Source organism: Gossypium arboreum, chromosome 2 (genome assembly GCF_025698485.1).
Source record: "Gossypium arboreum isolate Shixiya-1 chromosome 2, ASM2569848v2, whole genome shotgun sequence".
NCBI classification, from domain to species: Eukaryota; Viridiplantae; Streptophyta; class Magnoliopsida; order Malvales; family Malvaceae; genus Gossypium; species Gossypium arboreum.
The window spans coordinates 113,793,559-113,810,020 of NC_069071.1; the positions used below are offsets into that span (position 1 = coordinate 113,793,559).

Here is a 16,462-nt window from a genome sequence, read left to right on the forward strand (position 1 = left end):
AATCTATTTTTTTAGAAATGGAGACCCGAAAATTCACTTTCCCGATAACCGTAAAATTTAGATTATTACAAGTTCGGATTCAGGATGAGTTAAATTGTTTTAAGCTCTGAGTCATGGCCCGGGCATGGCGGTAGAATATCTGATCGGGGTCAAAGTGATGGGTGATCACTGCTACTGTTGATAGACACCCTGATTTTGACAAAAAAAAAATTGTCCATAGACACATGGCTAATGTAAAGTGCGATTAAGTCTAAAGCAACAACAACACGTCAACAAGTCCTGTATGGGAACATATAATGATTGCTCACGATTCGAAAGCTGGAATTACAGCATGAAACTTGCAATGTCTTCATACCGAGGTTGCCACGATTTTTGCCTAACTTACTGCTGCTGCAAGCTTTCGTGCTTATGGATTTCAAGATCCAAGCCGATAAGTTTTGAAGCAGATGAAGGCAGGTGATGTGTCCCAGTTATGAAACAGGAGATATTTCGATGTTGAAGATAGATGAGATATCTTGATGTTGCTTGTTATGTAGCGTTACACAAATGAAAAAATAGGAGTTGCTTGTAACTAGTGAGTAGCCAAAGAGGCAGGTACGGGTCTAGACCTCTTTAGGTTCAATGGGAAAATTGTTTTATAGCTCCTCTCAAAAATTAAAAGAACTAATTTAGTCTCTTTTTAACTTTAGATTAAATGAAAAATATATATAATTCTAGCTCTTTTGAAAACTTATAATTTAATTTAAGCATTTTTAATACAATTTTTTTAACTTTGGCCCCTCAAATTTTATAATCTTATCACGATTCCTCTTAAACAAAATTTCTCACTTCATCCTTATTTGTAATGGCAATTTGCACCATGAGAGTATACAGAAACGATAGGATGAAGACGATTCACACTATGAATAGTATGAAGACGATTCACACTATGAATAGTTTAGGAAGCGATTATACAAAGAGTTTGTGGGAAGTATTTATAGAGAATAATGGAATTGATCGTGGATCCCATCTATCGAGTTGCCTTTCTCATTAGGTGTAGTGGTAAGACGACGTGTGGAATCATTTTCGATGAGACCAAATGGAATATCTACCGAATGTGGTAAATTAATAGAGGTTGTGAATAGCTCTTCCCATCTCTTATAAAGATACAAACTAGTTCCATCATACTTTTCAATTTCTAAAGGAACGACAACATCAAGAGCCAAGCACAGACCTTCTGCCTCTATAGACCTATAGAAATGCATGCTTTCAATTGCCTTTAACCTTTCCTCATTCACATTCATTTTATGGGCTTCCTCTATGTCAGAAATATTAGGCTTTTCTAATCCTTAGGGTTCTTCTTCTTTCCAATGTAACTTGGCCCTATAAACATGAATGGCAAGTCGTTGCAAAGGTGTTAAAGCTTTATCATAGACTATCCATGAATGCATGACGCATAAAATAAATAATGTGATGTTCCTATATACATGTGGAAAAGAGTCTATCCTATATGCCTTAAGAGAATGGATGTGTTATAACAAACGTCGATAATGGCGGTAGAACGATCGCAAAGCGATAACAAAAAAAAGAACACACAGATTTTACATGAAAATCCTTTCGGGGAAAAACCACGGGTAGAGGAGGAGGAGTTTCAACTACATCTATTTAAAGGTTGAAAAACCTTATTTTAATCAAAGTCAAATAGAAGAAGAATAATTCTATACAGATTCAACTTGTGCCGGCCTCTCGCCCCCATAGATCCCATTATTTTGCCACTGTATTTGTTTCTTCAACAAGTGACGGGATTCGGGTCACACTATCTCTAACAGGTTGCATGAACATATGAACAATACTTATAGAGAAAAAAACGAAAACAAAAAGTCTTTTATATACAAGGTTTATGGTGATCGTGATAAACTTATAGGCAACACAAAATATAATCATAGAGATTTAATGGCCATCAAAAGACACGCATAGGCTTACACTAAAGCAAAGATGGTAACAAAGCACATCTTATCAATATATATTGTATGGCACAGTAATTCTTATGATGATCTATTATAAGCACGAAATACACAGACAAATAATAAAAGACTAACATATGGGATGGCAAAGATTCAACATGAGTACAAAATACTACGTATGATGCATGAGGAGACAAAGAAAAATCAAGTCAGTACCATAAACACATGTAACAAAAATTATGTATGCAGCTTACAAGGTTTTTATTTCTACGAAGATTTGGGCGTGGTTCTATCCTACGGTCAGTCAACTAAAAGGGCTATTATATGTTGGCTTAATGTTAATTCTAATACAAAAAGGAACCCAAATTAGTTTACCGATAGCCATGGAGGATAATGTTCCCTTTTCCTCACCCTCTACAAGCTTCAAAAGGAAGGGTTTGATTTTAGGGGGTCCAATTTTCGATACAATGTCGAGTCTTTGATTTTTTATATAATGTCTAGAATTACTCATAGCCCCTCCTCAACCTTTAAGAGGATAATGCACTTTAGTGCACTCAAACTCATATCCTCTTATACTGGCAACAATACTAACTGAATTAAAATTCAATCGACAATCATACATATTTACAAACACCCTAAATGTCAGAAGTTAAGTTCATGGTTCGTGTAGGGACCCAAATCTGCCCGGGCCCAATTGAATGACCCAAAGCCAAATTACCCAAGCCCAATTTACATCAAACCCTAGCCCAAATAATAGCCCACTATGTAAAAAAAAAATTGCAGCAGCCACCAAAGTTGTCAGCCGCATGCCTTCAGCCACCAGCCTTCTCACGTGCGCCACCACCGCTCGGGGCGCCAGTCACTGGCCTTCCACGCGTCTGACACTCCCATGACCTGCAAAACATTTGGAAAAGAGGAAAAATGGCAGCAAAAAGCACAAACAGTAGCAGAGAATAAAACAATAATATTTTAATATGGGAATCGGCTATAAAGCCGAAATGAAACTGATTGTATTGGGGGGGATTTTGGATTCTATCTGATTTTTTTTTTGGCTAAAAATAGAGGTCGAAAGAAATCGTAAAAGGAGGGATCCCCATTCTTGTACCGAGGATTTTTCAGAAATAAAAAAAAAATACAAAAAAGGTTGATTTCCGACCGTATTCTCTTGGTTTTCATTTTGTTCTTTAGTTTCTTTTTATTTTTGTTTACAAATCTATTAAACGAAAGTGGACATAAAAAATAAAAAAAAGAGGAGAAGAGAGTCTTACCGGATCCACCTCGTGGCTGTGTCGTCGGAGTCCTCCTCTCCGTTCGGCATGGTGAACGACGGCGATGATGAGTTTTTGAAATCCTAGCTGAAAAGGGGGAGGGGGAGAGAACAGAGAAGCTCTCTATTCTTTTGTTTGAAATTGGGGCTGGTAATAAAAAAAAAAGGGGGTCTTTTTATGTTTAAATGATGAGGATGAAACGGCATGTTTGGTGGAGTGGGGTGTGCATTATCCCTAAATGGGAGATTTGCTAGATTAATCCTTCTCCTTTGCAACTTTATTCGACCAGCCCCCATTTTCTGTTTTCTTTTGTTTTTTTTTTATTTAGCTCTTAGATTTCGTTTGGATTACATCTGGGTCCTTCGAAACACTGCGCATAAAAGGCTAGGAATATTTTCCAGCTAGTCCTTCGTTGTTTCAGCGTGATTCGTTTCGATCCTTGATGGCCTTCTTTTTATTATTTTCAATATTCTGGTTTTATTTTTATTTTCTTTAGTATTTTATTTACTTGCTCTTTTTAAATTCAACCCCTTATATTTTATTTTATTTTAGATTTATTAATTTACCTATATTTTACGCCTTAGACTTCATTTTTTATGTTAATTCAAATTCTTTTAGTTTCCATTTTGTTTTTTTCTTTATTTTTATTTCACCATTGTTTTGTACTATTCTTTTGCCTTTATTTTTACATTCATGGCTTATTACAACTGGTCATTGTATTATTATTATTAATATCCTTATCACGTTGTCCTTTTGCTCCATCAATATTATTTGTTATTCGGTCTTATTTGTTCTATTTATTTTATTTTCTGTTTATAGTTTCAAACTAAATTGTTTTATTTATTATCTTGTTCATCTACTTATTTCTTTATTCCTTTAACTTTTATACTAAAAATTCATTTATTTATGTTTTTTGATGCTCTTGATTTTACTATCATTATTATTATTATTATTATTTTATTATTATTATTATTATTATTATCATTATTATTATTTTTTTTATCGTTGTTTGTGTTATTTATTTATTTACGTATATATCATTTACTTAAGTTTTTATTTTACTTTTCGTTATATTTGATCTGTGATTATTTCGCGTGTTAGCTAATTTTTGTTATTCTCGTCTCTTATTTTATTTTATATTAATGCATATATTATGCTCATGTATATTATCCCCTTTTTTTATTTTATTTCGATTTACAAATATCACTTTATGATTTCTAATTCTCTAAATCTAATTCAAGTTAAATTTGGGTATTCCAAGCCGGTTTATAATTATGCGTTTAAAAATTCTTTAAAACGGAGATGATGTTCGATGTTTAGCAATTCGGGGAATCGTGCCCTATCGTGCTGGGTTGCAATTTCTTGTTTGCCCAAAATAATCGGATGTCTCTTTAGAGTTTCATTCATATTTTCTAAAAAAAAACTTATAAAAACAAAGGAAATGTTCGGTATTTAGCAATTTAGGGAATAGTGCCCTATCGTGCTGGGTTGCAAATCTCCCGTTTGTTCAAAATAATCGAATATCCCTTTGGAATTTCACTCGTGTTTTCTAAGGCAAGGCAATGTTCAATGTTTGGTAATTCGAGGAAACGTGCCCTAACTTACTGGGTTTCGACTTTCCTCGTTCACCTTAACTAACCGAATATCCTTTTGAAATACACGAATTTTTATATAAAAGGCAAGCTCGCTCTCGAAAATTTAAAATGTCGTGTCCTAACTTACTGGATGTGACATTTTACATTTTGAGACGAGAAGGTCTTTAACATTTGAGCATTTTCTTTACAAAAAGGGATCGCATTTTAAATTCTTTCAAGTTTTCAAATTTTCGACACTAAGACACTAATTAATCAACTAGGTACCAATTCTTGGGCGTTACGAGGGTGCTAATCCTTCCTTGTGCGTAACCGATTCCCGAACCTGTTTTCTTGATTTACGTGGACCAAAATTGTTGTTTAAATAAATCAAACCATTTATTAAAAACAACCACTTTTACAAGGTGATCCAATCACACCTAAACAAAAAAAAGATTGGTGGCGACTCCATTTTCGCTTTCCAAAAGTCGATCCATCATTTTTAAATTCTTTGAAAAAAATGGTTTCGACAGTTCGACTTTCTATGTCCTTAATGGAGTCGCCAAGCTATCATAATGTGCTAGAGAATTTTGACAAACTATCAAAAGCATGGAGGTCCTTATTTGTAAATCCTGAAGTTTAAATTTCAAAGTTTGAAAGAAATTGAAACCCTAGGGACTTAAAGTTGTAATTTAAGAATGCAAAACCCCCTTAAAAACAAATTAAATACACGAAACCCCTTTTACCAAATTTTCCATTTATTTTTACTACAAATAATATCCCCCAAAACTTCTCACTTTACATATTATAATATATTAGTTTTCTTTGAATTTTACGTGTAATTTATTTAATACAAAAATTAAATATATAATATTATAATGTAAATATTAAAATATATTACAGTTATTTATATTTAACATTTTGATGAAAGATAAATATTAAATAAAATATATATGGGTTGGCCAATTGCAAATGCCCATGGAGTCTAGTTCTAGACTTGTGGTCTATATCTTAGTACATGTGCGTGACCTGGAGATTGCTAAAATAAATAATGGCTCGGCCATATCACAGGCTTACGACACTCGATCTTGTCGTATGGTCACCCAAATATATTCCACTGAATTGCATATTCACGAGTAAAGCATCCAAGACAAGTGGCGTCACGGGGAGCAACCTGGAAGCACCCACTGTTCACGAACGACCCTCAAACTTGCACCCTCCAGTTAGTACGAATGACTCTCCAACTTGCACCATCCAGCTGGTCACTGGGTGACCAACCACCAACATGTTTTATCTCCCATTAGGTCCATCACTAAATAGTGTACTCTTCATTAGGTCACGCACTTATTAAGAGGACACTAAGATTAATAATCTCATATTATCTTAACAAAAGAATGATGTACTACACTTGACAACAATCAAGGTGTAACAGCTTTACTACCTACTCAATCATACATTCGTCATATCTTAAAGTTGTTAATGATATGACATTACCAAACAAATGGATCCTCCTCTTATATACAACCCAACACACAATAATAATGGGATCTTCTCTTCCTTTCAATAACCATAAGCATTCGACCCAGCACACAATCTTCCTTATCTACCTTAAGCTCCCTTCTCCTTACTTCTCCCAACCGACCTCCTTATCACTACTACCATCTCTTGCTATCTTCTTCTTTATTGAACGCTTGTACCAACAAGGATACTTTGATTATATATCAAATACAAACCCTACATTATAAATAGTTGCATTATCTTAAAATTTTTAACAATACAAATAGATAAATTTTTTAATAAAAATAATTAATTTACTCTTTAATTTAATATATAAATATTAATTTACTCATTTTTTAAAAAGTGAAAATACAATCAAATTACCGTTAGATCCATCATACTTTTACTCCTACAAAGTTCCAAAATGAATCAGCAAAAGAGACAAAAACCCAAGCCCTAAAACCAGGAATTCCCCTGTTTCCATACAGCTTTAATGTTGTAGTAAGAAGTAACAGTAAAGCCCCTAGCAGACGATGCCCTTCACCAGTACTTATATAGTATTACTTATTGGTCCTTTTTCATGGAACGGTATATATGAATAATTGATGAAAAAAGAATAGTTCACAAAAAGTTTGGCAGAAATAGCACTGTTGTTGTTGCTGCCAAAACAGGGTCGAACACGTGGGTCTTTGTCAGTGAACAATAATGGCTCACACCTATCTGCATAGAGACAAATTAAATGAAATTTCTAGCTTTCGCCCCTCTATTATATTTAAATTTAATTTTTTATATAATTTTTAATTTTTTAATAAAAAATTTCATTGTCAAAATATTAATGAGACCAGTAGAGGGGTAAAGCAATTTGGATTTAAATAATATTTATATAGCAATTTAGAGTAATTTGACAGAACGTATAAATTTTGAAGATTAACGTTGTGATTAATTTACTATAAAAAGGAATTTAAGAGGGATCAAAGTGGTATATTAACCAACTTTTATATAAATGTTTATCACGTTTGATGATGGAAGTGGAAATGAAAAGAAATGAACCAAACCTATGATTAATCTTGGTTTTCAAAAATGCAATAATACTCCATAAATGATTTGTTTGCCTATACAAAACCAGATGCCAACATATAGAGCTGGCATGTTGAATGTGGTGGGTCATTTTGACTGCTTCTTGTTCCCTATTTGTCCACTATTTTTATTGAGAGCTATCGAAAATATCAGATAATTTGTTGAACATTAGTATTTTTTAATTCGATTAATCTTTTCAGTATGATTTTTTCGGGATTCAAATTTGTGTTCCTATAGAAAAACTTGAATTACCCATTTTGAGGAGAGGATATGATTGTGAAGATGGAAAAGTGCAATTATTTGCTTCAACTCAATCGAATACTTATTTGATATACTTGAATGAGACGAGGATTACTACGAGTATCTCTACTCCACAAATATTTGCAGTCGTAGATGTTGGTTATATTCATAATTACTTCGCATTGTTTCATCCTATTTTTTTCAATATTAATATTATAAAAATATAGACTTATAATTTATTGGGTTTTGACATTGGTTGTGTCTATGAACCAAGATGAAAATATTCAAAAACTTGATAATGATACACTAAAAAGGATTCCATGGATACAAGAGAAACCCCCATAGCTGTAGAACCATTGAATCAGTACAATACCCAAGGGTAAGACCTAAAACGAAAGAGTTAGACATAGAGCCCAATAAAAAATGAAGATGCAACAGTTGTTTTCAAGTCAGGGACGACTGAGTCACTGTTGGAAGCAGTATTTCATGCATGAATTATTATGACTGAGAAACAAAAAGCAGTTGATATATAATTTGACCCCTGAACGTATTTATTTGTATCTAGTTGGTCCCTAATTTCTTTTTGGACCTAGTTGTTCCCTCAATTGGTATTTTGCCAATCAAGTTAGTCCCTCTGCACTAACACCATAACCTTTGAGATAGTTGTTCCCTTAACATATTGGCTAGAAATAGGGATGTTCACAGTTCGATTAAAATTGAATTAACCGACTGAACCAATCTAATACGGTTAATCGGTCAGTGGCTGAAATTGTTTGGTCGAAGGTGGGTTAATAGTTTTTTAAAATTTTAGTTATTAATTAATTTAACCGAAATATTTGTTATTTTCAAGACTTATGTGGTGTTTCTAATGTCTTATTTGTTGTTGTCACCTCCATTTAAAATTTTTTGAACTATTAAATAAAAGAAAATGAACATCAGCAATGTATTTTTTATATGTTGTATACTTATTTTAACCAAAAGACAAAAATATATAAATTTCGGTTAATTTCGTTAACTGACTGAATTAACCGAGATATTTTGGTTCGGTTAACAGTTAAAAATTTTTACATTTCGAGTAATTCAGTTCGGGTATTAACCAAACAGACCATTTGAACACCCCTAGCTAAAAACGCCACGTCAATACAAACTAACAGTGTTAGGGCAGAAAGACCAACATAGTCGACGGAATACAAGTTCAGGGACCATGTAGGTAAAATAGACAATTTTAGGGGTCAAATTGTATATTATCCCAACAAAAAACAAAGATCCCTTGAAGTTTGCGAAGCAGCTGTCAAATACACACACTATTACAACAACAATACTATGTTGATGCACTTGTGGAATAATCAAAGCCTCTAAACACCTCAACTATTCTTTACAATGAAAGGTACACCAGCCTTTTCATGGCTGCTCTGCTCTTACCCTCACCTCTCACTACTCATTTTTATTTTTGCAATTGCATGGTCTACTACTTTTCCTTGAACAAAGCAGATGCACTGCCAATACTGCACACATTTTTCTCTCTTTTTTCTTTTTTTTTCAACTTTTCTTTTTAAATTATTATTCTTAAAATGAAGTACCTGTGAATAGTTTCAGTTTACTGGCTTGACTTATGGAAGTAGAGGCCCTTTATCTAATAGGAAAAACAGGCGTTTTTTGTCTCATGCTAAAATCACAAATTTCACTACTAACCTTTATATTTTCTTTTTTTTTTCAATTTCATCCTTATTTTTGAGGGGCTAAATTTGATTATAAACTTTTAAAAAAGAGTTGGAAAATACTGGCTAAAATATTGGTTTTTTTAAGATGTTGATGTGACAAACTACATGATAATCCGTGTATTTTTAATGTTAATATATGATATTATTTTGTCTTATATGTTATATTAATAAATAATTTATAATTTTAAAAAATTAACATGAAGTCATATTGATATGTTTTAAAATGTAATTCAACATATTTTAAATTCTTTTTAATAAAAATTGATGTAAAATTTAACTTTAAAAAAAACAAATAAAGACTAAATTTATCAATATAATTTTATGAAAATATTTAAATATCAATAATCATTTTGTTAACTTTAAATTTTTCTAAATGAAAATTTAATTTAAAAATAGGTTTTTTTTAAATTAGGGAAATAAGTTGATTTTTGGGAGAGTATATGAAAGTGTGTTTAACTGGACAAACTTTCTACTGACATGTAAGGAAAAACGAATTCAGCTGGAAATAATTTTTGAAAATTCCCAAAAAAAATACACCCAAGTTGATGATCTTTCATACTCTCTTTAAAATCGACTTATTTCTCTAAATCTTCAAATAAAAATAAAAAATGACCTACTTGACCAATTAAAAAAAATTAAAAGAAATCGACGTATATTGCTTATTTAGCTTAAAAGAATACCCATTTAACAACTAGAATTTTACTTTTAAATAAAAAATGTTTTTGGGTTTTAAAAAAAAATCTAATGAATATAAAACCATAATTTGACCATAAATTATCAATTAGGGATGACAAAAAAACCCAAATCAAACGGTTACACGGTTACGACCCAATCCAATGAACTCAAATATTTTATTTTTCAAATCGAAAATTAGGTTCTAACTTAATTGTTCAAATCGAATCGAATTTTAGTCAGACCAAGACGAAAAGACCCACCCATCCGAGGATAATTATGGAAATACCTTTTTTATATATAATATAATTTTAAGATATATGATAATAAAATTCTCTATTATGCCTAACATTTTGCTTTCCCTATCTGCCAGTCATTCATGTCTCAAGAGGCTAAACATATTTGCTAGCAACACGTAACATAAAACAAAGATTTCAAAAACCATAAAACAAGAAGTCACTTTCAAACCAAGTCTAATTAATTGACCAAATGTTGTTCATTTCAACCACATATAATACATTAGCTTAAGTAGCTTTGATGAGCTTTACAACAATAAATATGATCAGTCAAGTAGCCTAGCCCAGCCTTCTTAAATACCGGCATTTCGGTACGCCCTCGAATTCTTTTTTTCATCGATTTAGCTACAGATAATATAAGATGGGGGTGGCATGGTAATCAGCTACCTTTCGGTTCTGCAGTAGAAATGGGGGGTGCTCGGGTTCATGATCACCGGGGGGAAATGGTGTTGGAGGAAAGTTGCGTTGGGAACTCGGAGTTGGCCAGCAGCAGCTGATGGTGAAGTAATTATTGAAGATGAGAATCCTGATGATGCTGCACTAGGGAAGAGTGACATTTCTTTTGTTCCACCATAAGGACCTTGGATTTGCCATGGTGTGGAATCTACTTCTATCCTCTTCTCTATTGCTCTTTCCTGTAAATAAATAAACAAAAACCGTCAACCGACACCGTTATTTCGAACTACAGGTAGGAAATAGTTTTGCAAATTAGGGGTTAACCAAAGAGATGTGGAGCTTATACCCTATAAACTGGAAAGAAACTGGGGTTTGCAACATTCCAATTCGGAACGTGCTTGAATGCTGTTGCTTGGCCAAGACTAGGTTGAACTCTCATTGTTGCCGAAGCAGAGTTCTCGAACTGAAACGGGCGAATATAAGCAACCAAATGCATCCTTCAATCAATGAACTGAAATAAATTTTGAGGATGTAATCAACATTACCCTTGCTCCACTCGCAACAGGCAAGCCATCATAGCTGTGCTGGAAAGGAAAGTTGCTTGAATTTTCATTCTCCTTTTGGAGATTGGACGTACAAGGGGGTGCTATGCCCAAGTTCAAGTCAAGAACTCGATTCTGGTCTGTAACAAGAGGACCAACAATTTAGAGGACACTAAAAAATTGTTTAAAATATATGCAGATTGAAGATGACAATTCTCAAAACAAAAAAGTACCTCCGTTTTCAGATTCGGAGATTAGTTCCCCCTCGTAGGTGCTTGGCTCAAAGTTGGTGACCGCTTCTCTTCCATTACATTTTATAGCAGCCTTATCATAAGCCCTGATATTCAAACAAGAACAACATATATCGAGCTGGTTGAGAAATAAAAAAATTGGTACTATCACAAGAAAATTTATGATCTACACACCTTGCGGCTTCTATTTCACTATCGAATAGCCCAAGATATATATACCTGCAAGAAAAGAATTATGATAAACCAATCAAAACCAAGTTTCCAACAGTTACCAATTCATAATTCAACTTCTTAGTTTAATGTCACCACTTAAAACAACATATCGACCAAAACACTAATACCATTTTAGACTGTTTAGGTTAAACCGAACGATTCTAATAACGAGCATCTGATATGCCTATGCATGCAACATGGGTACACTCAAAACTTTTTTCAAGTTTCTCTCGCATATTCAGAGGATAATGCTCGATACAATACACCATATTCATATTCTACCAAAGATTTTATATATAACAAAATTTTGAGTGCTGGGACTTTATTTATACCAAAGTATATATAATAAACATAATTAAAGATCAACACTAACTAAATGAAATTAAGGTCATAAATTAGCAAAATGAAGCTTACTTCTTGCCAAGAAGTTGCCCCATTCGAGCCTCCCATCGGCCGCATTTGTGCAACGTAACGCCCCTGTATTTTGAACTTCCTCTTGAAAAACCAGTGCTCTGCCTACGCAGGATATGCACAAATTCTTCTTTTGTGAAATTACTCATCTACAAAAACAAAAATGAATCATTCAATTGAATTGAAAAGTATTATTTCAGAAGGCATAAATTAAGTTCATTTAATCACATTTAAATCCCTAACCTGTTTAATATCATCATCATAATCACTAACGTTAAAATTAATATCAGCATCGGTTCCTCGAAACTTGATTGCTGCTCGATCATATGCTCTGTTAAAAATCAAAATAAAATTTTAAAAAAAAACCCAAAATTTCAAAAAAAAACCCAAAATTTCAAAAATATATGACCAAAATATGAGAAGAAAAATTTACCTTGCCGCAGCATGTGCTGTATCAAACCCACCTGTAGAAATAAACAACAACCCAGATTTTTTAAAGATTTAAAATTTAAAACCCATCATTTTCAAAGCTTCAAAAAAAAGCAAAAAAAAAATATATATTGAGAATAATGGATCGAATTCTCCTCACCCAAGTACACTTGTTTCCCACAATCCCTGCATTTTTAGAAGGACAAAAAAAACCCAATGAGGAAAAAAAAAGTTTAAACAGTATAATTAAGCAAAATGAGCTAATAATACCGCATATATGTATGTGTGTATGTATGTATACACACATGTATATATAAATTTACCAAATATGAGATTCCCATCGTCCAGTTCTACGATAAAACGTGACGCCACGATATTGAGAGCTTCTAGAACGGGGACCACGTCGACTCTTCTTCACTTGTTGCCTTAGCTGAACTTGCTGTTGATGCTGATGGGGTACGATCCTCTGCTCCGCGGCTACTTCGCCGGAGCCGGCGAGATCCAGCCATCCCGTTGACTTCCAGCCATTTCCTTCAACGTCGACCGGGAAAAGCGGGATGGTTGTCCGGTTGTTGTATTTATCCAGTTCTTCTTCTCGGCTGGCTTTGAGGATGTCGAAGGAGTAACCGAAAGTGTCGGTGGCAGCCGCGTTGGAAGAGGAGTCATCGTCCCCGGCGGTTGTCGCTGTGTCGGCGTTGACAACGGAGGAACCAAAGCTCCCGCCGGAACTATCCATTTGGTTGTTATTATAACCGGAAAAACCTCCGGCCATTGAATTGTCATCAACATCGGAAATAACAGTCAAGTTAAGATCCAGCACCATAACTAAAGCTTTAAATAAATGGGGAAAACAAAGAAAGGATTCAAAAGAGTCAAAAATAATGGAAAATATGAAGTGTAAAGAAGAAATGAAGTGTGGGTTTGAAGAAGAAGGAGGAGGATATATCAAAGGAAAGCTATGGAAGGATTCATTTTAGGCTCTCTCTTTTTTTTAACAAATGGCTTGTGATTTGTGAAGGAAGGTGAAAGATGAAGCAAGCAACAAAGAGAAAAAGGAGAAGGGACGCCAGAGGGGTCCCTCAAAAGGGAACGATGGGACGTAAGAGGGAACAAATAGCTACCTATTTTGCCATTTTTGATCATCCTTTTCTTTTTCTTTTTTTCTAAATTATATTACAAAATCAAAAATCAAAATCCTACTCCCTTGTTGCTTTTTCTTTTGAAATTCGTTATAAGACAAGTGTTTTTTAGGGTTCAATAAATTATTAATAACTTAAAACTTCCAAAAATTATAAAATTATAATTAAATTATTCAAAAAAATTATTTAAATTATCGAGCTGTTAAGTTTTTTTTTAAGTTTGACCCTATAACTTTAAGTATTGATTTAACGATTGATACAATAGATTAATACTCATCAATGAGTAAAAGTTTAAATTTATCAATATGATAGTTAGTGTCGAAGAAAAAACTAAACTGTGGAAAAGAAAGGGAACGAAAGATTTTGATTGATGCAAACAATGCGAATAGAGAAATCCATATAGCAACAATTTTACCAATCTGACGACTTAAATAAAGACTTTTGAATAGTTCAACTAAACTAAGTCCCAATCGGTAAAGTGTTAAATGTTAAGTTTGACACGTGTAAATCATATTTTAGACCGATGCTAAATAGTTTAATTTCCATTTTGATTAATTTTTTGACTTGTTTTATTTGTTTCGGCCCTTTTCAGTCTATGATGTGTCATTAATTTTACGGATTAATATAAAATTATATTTTTAAAATAAATTTTAATATTTTTTCATTTAATTATTTTTAAATTTTATACAATTAAATTTTAATGAACACAATTAATAATAATAATTTCTATATTTGAATGTAAACATATTGGATGCATGTAATATAGGTAAATATGAAATATATTTTTAAAAATATTAATAAATTCAAAATAACATATGCTTTCATTTACAGACTAAATCGACAGTTAAAATTATCAAATGGCTAATTGATATGAGTAATGTGAAATTTAATTTCAAGAGTTAGATGAGATGATAAGAGTCTCTCGTACCTTAATTAATAGTCGAGAGTTTAATTTTTATATTGGGTATGAAGTAACTTTAAAACTTATAATTAGTATTTATCCTTTAATGGACCTATAAGATACGGATGATTAATTATTAGGCTCGATTCGATAAATACATTAAGAAATTAAAAAATATTTTAAAATTTGAAACTAATTTTTATTGTAAAAAATAAAAGTAATGATTATTTATTTTTCACTTGGATTGCATTAATATCGAAATGCAAGAATTGTCAGGAAGAAAGAAAGAGATTTAAGAAAAAAAATATTTAAAAAAAAAAGGAAATAAAAGAAGGAAAACGAGTGTGACTAGACAATCACTAGGCCTAGGCTAAGCCACTATTGCTATAGAAACCGTCCCCCACGGCCCCACACTCCACCGCCTGCCCCTTATTCGACAAGTGTCCTTCATCTACTTCGTTTCCTCTTAGGTTTTCAACGGCCATGATTCAACCTTCCATATATTATTATTTTGTTGGATCCAGCAGTAAAAATTTTGATATTAAATTAATTTTATTTAATTATAAAGAATTAGAAAATTATCGTCGAAGTTTTTAGTTTTTTTTTGTCATCTAATTATTATTAATTTTAGATGTTTCCGTTTTATGGTAGTCAATTGATGATAGAAAAAATAATTACTTCATAATTTTTATAGTTAAATGGTGAAAAAATATAATTAGACAATCATTTTAAAATATTTTATAATTTAAGTAGTAAATTTAAAAGAAAAATAAATATAATTAGGTGCTTTTTTTTTTAAGTTTCACTAGTACAAGACATGGTACAAGATATAATATAAATTGTAAGAACAAGTACAACTACATGTATGATAAACTACAATGTTATGTAGAATCAACAAACGATACACAACATGCGGAGAATCGGAAAAAAAAAAAAACAAAACAGAACCCATATAAGACATATGCATAGTGAGAAAGAAACCCACACATTATAAACTCAAGCTTGAGCCTTCTAGATTTGGGGGGTCACCTTTTGTCAACAAAACTTTAAATCTCCGACTAAGGTTTAACTCAACTCGACATTAAATTTAACTAAAGTTTAATGTAATAATAGTATATCAAAACATATCGAATAAAAAGTAGCTAAATTTTATGATAATAAACAGTGAGTTCAAATAAGATACCCATGAGTTCAAATTATATGTGAATATTAATGGAAATTTTTTTTTGTAAATAATAGATTCAAATTTAAATATTGAATTTATTATATGTTATGATTTTAATTTTTAATTTTTAAATTTATATTATTTACTACATTTTAGGAATTCAAATAATAAATCAATTCCAAATTTTAAATTAAATTTATTTTTCATTTAAGTATATTTATTGTATAAGCCTAACCTCATTAAAACATAGATGTTAGCATTTATTATAGTTTTGCATGTTATTTTTATGTATATAATCGAGGGTAGGGGCGTAGATATTAAGGATTTAATTTAAACATTTATACCACATAAAATAATAAATGTTTATATGAGTAGGTTTTTGTAAGTTTGAGATTTTTCATGTAGACAATCAAATTATTGTTGATACTGAAATTCTATAAGGAGGATATAAGAAGGTAATGATAGTAGTGGTTATGAAATTAGTTCATCTGTGATAAACGGAGAGACGGAAGAATCGAGAGAGGAAAAGTAGGAGGAGGAGGAGACAGGAGAGGGCTAAGTAAGTAGGTGAAAGACTTAAGTGACGAGAAGAGAGAGATCTTTCATACATCATGTGTTGGGGAATAATAAGGAAAGGACTTTTCGTATGGTAGTGTCTATTATATGACAGTTGTTGCCAAACATAGTACTATTTGGTCCGTTTTTGATATTTTCCTTGCTAAGGTAGTAT

General features: G+C 32.2%; 1 protein-coding gene and 1 long non-coding RNA gene across 2 annotated transcripts; both read right to left on the bottom strand.

Annotated features, from left to right (window-relative positions):
* Positions 1-2,513: 2,513 nt before the first annotated feature.
* LOC108466789 (uncharacterized) lies at positions 2,514-3,388 on the bottom strand. The gene is made up of 2 exons (XR_001868699.2): positions 3,212-3,388; positions 2,514-2,837 (listed from the first exon to the last, which is right to left on the bottom strand). It is a non-coding gene; the product is annotated as an uncharacterized LOC108466789 (long non-coding RNA).
* Positions 3,389-10,449: 7,061 nt separating this feature from the next.
* Positions 10,450-13,666, bottom strand: LOC108464908 (APETALA2-like protein 3). Its single transcript, XM_017765194.2, has 10 exons — positions 12,851-13,666; positions 12,688-12,713; positions 12,532-12,562; positions 12,342-12,429; positions 12,102-12,247; positions 11,649-11,693; positions 11,457-11,560; positions 11,227-11,363; positions 11,028-11,144; positions 10,450-10,920 (listed from the first exon to the last, which is right to left on the bottom strand). Exons 1-10 carry the CDS (start codon positions 13,348-13,350, stop codon positions 10,669-10,671), a joined length of 1,446 nt encoding a protein of 481 aa, XP_017620683.1. The 5' UTR covers positions 13,351-13,666; the 3' UTR covers positions 10,450-10,668.
* Between the last annotated feature and the right edge of the window lie 2,796 nt (positions 13,667-16,462).